This window comes from Apis dorsata, unplaced genomic scaffold, assembly GCF_000469605.1.
Source record: "Apis dorsata unplaced genomic scaffold, Apis dorsata 1.3 scaffold_630, whole genome shotgun sequence".
Taxonomy (NCBI): Eukaryota; Metazoa; Arthropoda; class Insecta; order Hymenoptera; family Apidae; genus Apis; species Apis dorsata.
The window spans coordinates 47,427-53,979 of NW_006263825.1; the positions used below are offsets into that span (position 1 = coordinate 47,427).

A 6,553-nucleotide genomic window follows, 5' to 3' on the forward strand; every position below is an offset into this window, starting at 1 on the left:
GGGCATATACGATATCTGATGCAGAAAACCGGTAAAGGCCGATGGAGGCGGGAGGACAGGGTGAAGAAAGAGGAGCTCTCTTTCTCTCTCTCTCTGCCTCTTTCCCTCCCACCACGGAGCACATTGTCTTCTTGGCGACTTAAAAATCCAACTCGTGCCTCGTTAACCGTCCTCCTATCTGATACAACCACGAGCATAGAGCCACGAAGGGAAGGTACACGTCGCGTGTTTTCGTTCCCTCTCCTTCTCCTTCCCCCTCTTTCCCTCTCCCCTGATCTTCCACCTTCGTAACCTTGCGGCTTCTGAACGCGGATTCACCTGGTAGCGTAACGTGAAAAAGGTCCCCACACAACCGAGGAGAGGCTCGCCGAATTATTCGCCGACACGCTTGGTATTTAAGAAGCATGGCCGAGTGTATAAAACGATATCTCTTTCTCTGTTTTTCTCTCTCTCTCTCTCTTTCTATCTCGTATATTTTCACCGACACGTTGCAACCAGGAGAAATCAAAATAACGTGAACGTGAAAAATATACGGAGGAGAGGAGATTCGATCATCTTTTGAAGACAGGAGGACGCGAGTGTACGAGAGTAATCGAGCGCTCGAACGCGAATACAAATCGTGTGAACCGAAGCGAAACGAGGTGGAGGAGTGGGGGGAGGCCGCGCGCTTCTTCTCTCCTTCGCGAGTGAGAAGGAATAATATAATGGCAGTAGGAACAACGCATTGTCCGGTAAAGAAGGTGGTGGTTTCGCTCTGTCGATTTAGCAGGTCTCGTTACACTTTACTTACTCGCACATCTTTACCTTTGCCACGCTCCAAAGGTTTAAAACCGCGTCGCCACTCTCTCACCGCGTTAAAAAAGTGAACCACTTGAGGAACTTGTACATTATATTCCCAACGTTTTTTTGAAAACCAACGTTTTTTTGTCCTCGATAGTTGAAAGTTGTTGAAACGTCTCACGTGTGAAATAATGATAAATTCGGCTAGTTTCCAAAGCCTGCATTTCCATACCTATTAAAAATGTTTTTCCAAATATAAAGAACAGATGGTTTCGATGGTTATTTATCCCCTTATATATATATATATAACAGCGATATAACACAGCTACCGCTCGTTGGATGGCACTTTTAATCGATAAAACGTCTCTGGTTTCGTTTCACAGGTCTGCAGGCGGAATTGTTTTACGTAAGAGAAGGCGTTATAAACGAGTACGCGATTAAATTCGTCGTCCCGGTGCCAGCCCAGGTTCACAAGCTGCATTTCACTTGGGAGAATCTCGCCGGCAGGCCGGTAAGTTTCAAACAAAGCTTCCTGCGGAGGGAGGAGGGAGAGGAGAAGAAGGAGGAGGTCTTTGATGTAATTTCTTTGAAAATGATTCGCTTCTTAAACGACGTAAATTCTCGGGGAGGGGGGGGAGGGGAAAAGCTCGGTTAAAAAGCCTGCCTTCGCTTTAAAAAGCGGCTAAGGAAACGCGTTACGGCGTGTAAGTAATGAAAAGAAGCGACTACCGCTCGAACAAATCTATATATATATATATATATATATATATATATATTTCGCGCGCTTTGTTCCTCCATTCGCGTTTTCTTTGACGACTCGATCGCGACACAGGGGGATTCGCTTCGTTAACTTAAAAAGAGAGTGCACGATGAGAACCCGAGATCCTCTGACTTGAACGGTTACTCGCCGTTCGTTCCAACCTCTCGCTCCTTCCTTATTCCATTCCAAGCCCTTGCGAGACGCACTTATCCGGATTATCGAGGCATGTCGGGCTCGTCTCGTTTCTCGGATTCGTTTCCACCGGTTTCCCTCCCGGTATTCTTCGTGGAAATGAATTCGTTAAGTGTTTTCCACGAGACGCGAAATTGTTGGATATCTTCCTGCCAACTTGCACCTTTTCTCAAGAGACAAAGAGAAAGAGAGTTTTGTACCGTGCTCGGTAAGGATTAATAAAGTCGAGGAAATTAATAATCGGACCGGACTTTATTCAACCAAAAGTTTAACGAACGTTTATTTGCAAAAATAATATACAAAATGAAGACTTAAACTATATACTATAATACACGTTGCGCATAAATCTAATAATTAAAAATTGCAAATTTGGAAGGAGTTAACCAATAATCTCTCTCTCTCTCTCTCTCTCTATCAATCTATCTATCTATCTATCTATCTATCTCTCAGAGATAAGAAGAATCGATCGACAGACGGACTCGACTTCGAAAAGATCTAACTGGAGAGAGAAAAGAGAAATGGATAATTAGTGTCGATTGGAGGGGAGGGAAGGGGAGGGGGGAATGCTATTCACGCTGTCTCCATCCCCTCGTGACGGACGGATGGTTTGACAAAGTGGTGGCGAAAAGTGGACAGAATGCGACGCGGTGTCGGATTGACTCGTCGGCGATGCGCGCGAGGAGGAGGAGGAGGAGGAGGAGGAGGAGGAAGAGGAGAGAAAAAAGGAAGGAAGGAAGGAAGGAAGGAAGGGATCCGAGTACTAGGACAAAGTGGTCCAGCCACTTCTTCGAGTTGTCCCGGGTTGGAAGGAAGTGGAAGAAGGAGGGGGAGGGGAAGAAACGCGAGGAGACTGATGGCCGGCGTCGAGACATCCGTCACCTCCGTCGACAAAACCGAGTGTCCCGAATGCTACTTAACCGCGCCAAAGCTATCCGCTCCAATCAAACCGCTTTCCAACTCCCTCCCCCCCTTCTCCTCGACAAATTCATTCCCTCGAACGAAAATTTATGGGATTTCTACGCACCATCCTACGCACGTACAACGAAGCTGATACTTTCGTATTTATTTTTTTCCCCTCTTCCTCGATCGTGTCGACATAAGATGATAATTTCTATCTCGATTAAACTCGATATTTCTAATCCTCGAGATATAGAGAGGGGGGAGGAAGCTCCTCGTTTTATCCCCAAATAAAATATTTGCCCCGAGAGTTTCTCGAGAGAAATCCTTCGTTGTTTGCCGAGTTTCTCTTCCTCTTCTTCAAAATTATTGTCGGAAAATGGAGAGAAAGAGAGAAAGGAAAAAAGTGATAAAAAATTCCCGACAGTTTAAACCGAATGGTTTAGCCGGTTTACAGAGGCATTCACTGTCAGCACGTAGTTGGTCATAAAAGACCGCGAGCCGAAGTAGCGTATACCGCCTGTATACAAGCGGGAGGAGGATCGTGAAGCGTGTAGCGTGGTAGCGACAAGTTGGAGAGCCAGGTTGACGAGCGAGGTTGGCCTCACTCTCTCTCTCTCTCTCGCTCTCTCCTCGGCTAGTTGAGAACCGATCATCGCGTTGCAAGCTGGTAATCAGCCAACTCTTCCTTCGACTTCGAAGCCCGACCTCTCCTCTTTCTTCCGTCTCTAACTCTTCCCCCTCCGCTCCTCGCCTCGTTTCTCCTTCTCGCCCCCCCTCCCCTTCCCCCTTCCTCTCGGTCCTCCGGATTCACTTTGCCAAGCGCAAATTGTCTTCCGAGAATGCGCTACGTTTCAAGATATTGTAGGAAGGGTTCAACGTTCCGGCCGCGATTACTCGAGAGCGACTCACCTCCTCGCCCATTTTCCTCCATTTTCCTCGTTGTCGTCGTCGTTTTCTCGGTCGGTAAAGAAGAGGAAAGAGAAGAAAGGAGTGGTTATATATATTTAATCTCTAATTTCCGTTAATCTCTCTTTGCTCTTTCTTTTTCGTATTATAATTCGAATATAATTATAATCAGGAATTTTTCTGAGGTTTTTTTTTTCTTTTTTTTTTTTCGGCGGATTCCTCTCCGGAAAATTGGAGATCTCGGAGAGGAAACAGGTGCGCGCGTGACACGGAGGAACGGAGGGAGGTTGAGGTTTACGTGGCGTTCGTTTTAACTTGGTCGCGGCGGGCCACGTGAAATCGCAATTTGCTCGCAAATTCGGGACGATTCTTTTTCTTCCCCTTACCACTTTTCTTGCCTCGTCGACGGAGTTTGGGTGTTAATTCAATGTGTTAAAGATTTAGAATATTTATATTCTTGTACAACTTTGTTTAGCATTACGATTATTTGCAATTTTTATCTCGTCGATGGAATTTTGGTATTAATTCAATGAGTTAAAAATTTAGAATATTTATATTCTTGTACAACTTTGTTTAGCATTACGATTATTTGCAATTTTTATCTCGTCGATGGAATTTTGGTATTAATTCAATGAGTTAAAAATTTAGAATATTTATATTCTTGTACAACTTTGTTTGGCATTACAATTATTTTTTAAATTTTCTCGCAAATTTTTATCTCGTCGATGGAATTTTGGTATTAATTCAATGAGTTAAAAATTTAGAATATTTATATTCTTGTACAACTTTGTTTGGTATTACGATTATTCGTAATTTGTGAGCAAATTTTTACCTCGTTGATGGAGTTTGGGTATTAATTCAATTAAAAATTTCGAACAAAGTTAGATTGAGTAATTATTACATATATACATATATACATATACATATTAAATAACTGTTTATATTTACAACTATGATTTTGATAATTGTTTGAAAATTAGAATTCTTTATTCGCAAATTCGGGACGATTCTTTTTTTATCTCGTCAATTTGGATATTAATCCAATAAATTTAAAAAGTGATTGACTTGATTAAAAATTTTGAATAAAGTTACTTTGAATAATTATTAAAATGCTTGAATAACGTTTATATTTTCGTATCTCGACTTTGTTTGGCATTATTCGCAAATTCTTATTTCTTTAAAGTTTCGATATTAATTCAATATGTTAAAAATTTCGAACATTTATATTTTTAATCAATTTTAGCATTACGATTATTCGCAATTTGTTGGCAAATTCAAAATAATTCTTTTTTTATCTCGTCGATGAAGTTTGAATATTAATCAAATAAGTTAAAAAAAGTGATTGATTAAAAATTTCGAATAAACTTACTTTTAGCAATTGGTATTGGTTATTAAAATATTTGAATAATGTTTATATTTACAATTTCGGCTTTGTCTGGTATTATTCGCAATTCACTATTTGCAAATTCTTATCTCTTCAGAGAACAAAGTTACTTTGAGTATTATTAATTGAATAATTTTTATATTTTCGTACAACTTTGTTTGGCATTACTTGTTTAGCAATTATTCGCAATTTCAGGACGATTCTTCTTTTCTTTCTTTCCTCTACTTGTTCTTCTTATCTCCTCGGAATTTAAGGATTAAATAAATTAAAAATTTCCAACATATTATATTTTCGTACAACTTTGTTTGAACATTATAATTATTCGCTCGCAAATTCTGATCTCGTCGACAAAGTTTCGATATTAATTCAATATATTAAAAATTTCGAACAAAGTTACTTTAAATAATTGAATAAACGTTTATATTTTCATACAACTTCCTTTGGCAATAATATAATTATTCGCAATTAGTTGGCAAATTCATCGATAGAGTTGAAAAAAATGACCGATTAAAAATCTCTTGAAAAATTTCTTTTACTTAAACTTTATGAAAAAATAATTATTGAAATGCTCGAATAACCTTTTACCTTTTCTTTCTTACAATCTCAACCTCAGTTTCGATGAAATACATACGGATCTCAACACTCAATTACAATTTTCTCCTCGATCGTATACGAAACGAATACTAATTGAAGAAATGTTCCAGTTGCCGTACACGATGTCGGTGGACATCAGCAACCCGTCAGCGTTGACGAGCTCCCTAAATATATCCCAGGCCGGTGAAATCCCGGTCGGTGGGCTGCAGACGTGGGCCCTGGCCCTCCATTGCGGCCCGTACGACGCCGAGGTGGACCTCAGCCTTCGGATAAACGTCTCCCTGTCGAGGAGGAACACGACCAGCCTCGACTTCAGGCGGAAGAAAATATGTCTCAAGGATAAGAGCAACGCTGCGGGGCCGGAGGAGGTCCTCGTGGCCGCTTCTGGCTCCTCTCCCGGCGGCCAAGTGTTCTACGCGGCGATAGGCTGCGCATGCGCGTTCATCGCCGCCATTTTCGTCCTCGTTATCGCATATTACGTCCGCGACAAGAAGACGAGAAGGCACCGTGATCCTCTCCAGTACGTACTCGAACATTTTTCGAATTTTAATTCTTTTCTCTTTCCTCTCTCTTCTTCTCTCCTTTTCACATTCACGTTCGATTCGATCTCCCCTCCTTCCCTCGAAGAGAGTCGAGGGGTTTGAGCTCCGCGTGCAGCGTGGAAAGGGGCACGGGAGTCGGGCCCGCGCAAACCTTCTTGTCACCAGAAACACCCCCGCCTGCCTCAGCCACGTCCACCTCGACTTACAGAAGATTGGACGATCGACCGAGCCGAGAATTGCACGAGAGGATTCAAGAGATCACCGTCCAAAGGTGGGTGAAATTTTCCCTTTCTCTCTTCCCTTTTCTCGAACACGAATGGATAATTATTATTCGTTTCGAATAATTGCATGCAAATTATTTTATTTTTGAAATTCTGTTTAAATAAAATCTATTGGAAGTTTATTATTTGGATTTAATCGAGGGTCGAGTAGACGTTGAAATATACATATCTCGATACTGCTCGATACTTTCTCTTTTTTTTTTTTTTTTTTTTT

At 41.4% G+C, this 6,553-nt stretch overlaps 1 protein-coding gene across 2 annotated transcripts in view; it reads left to right on the forward strand.

Annotated features, from left to right (window-relative positions):
• Positions 1-6,553, forward strand: part of LOC102673825 (tyrosine-protein kinase Dnt) — a 27,256-nt gene that overhangs the window by 17,129 nt on the left and 3,574 nt on the right. For both annotated transcript variants that reach the window (XM_006621300.1, XM_031513209.1), the window contains exons 2-4: positions 1,164-1,291; positions 5,627-6,036; positions 6,144-6,329. In XM_006621300.1, the coding sequence (XP_006621363.1) occupies positions 1,164-1,291; positions 5,627-6,036; positions 6,144-6,329 (724 nt within the window). The remainder of the gene's footprint in view (positions 1-1,163; positions 1,292-5,626; positions 6,037-6,143; positions 6,330-6,553) is intronic.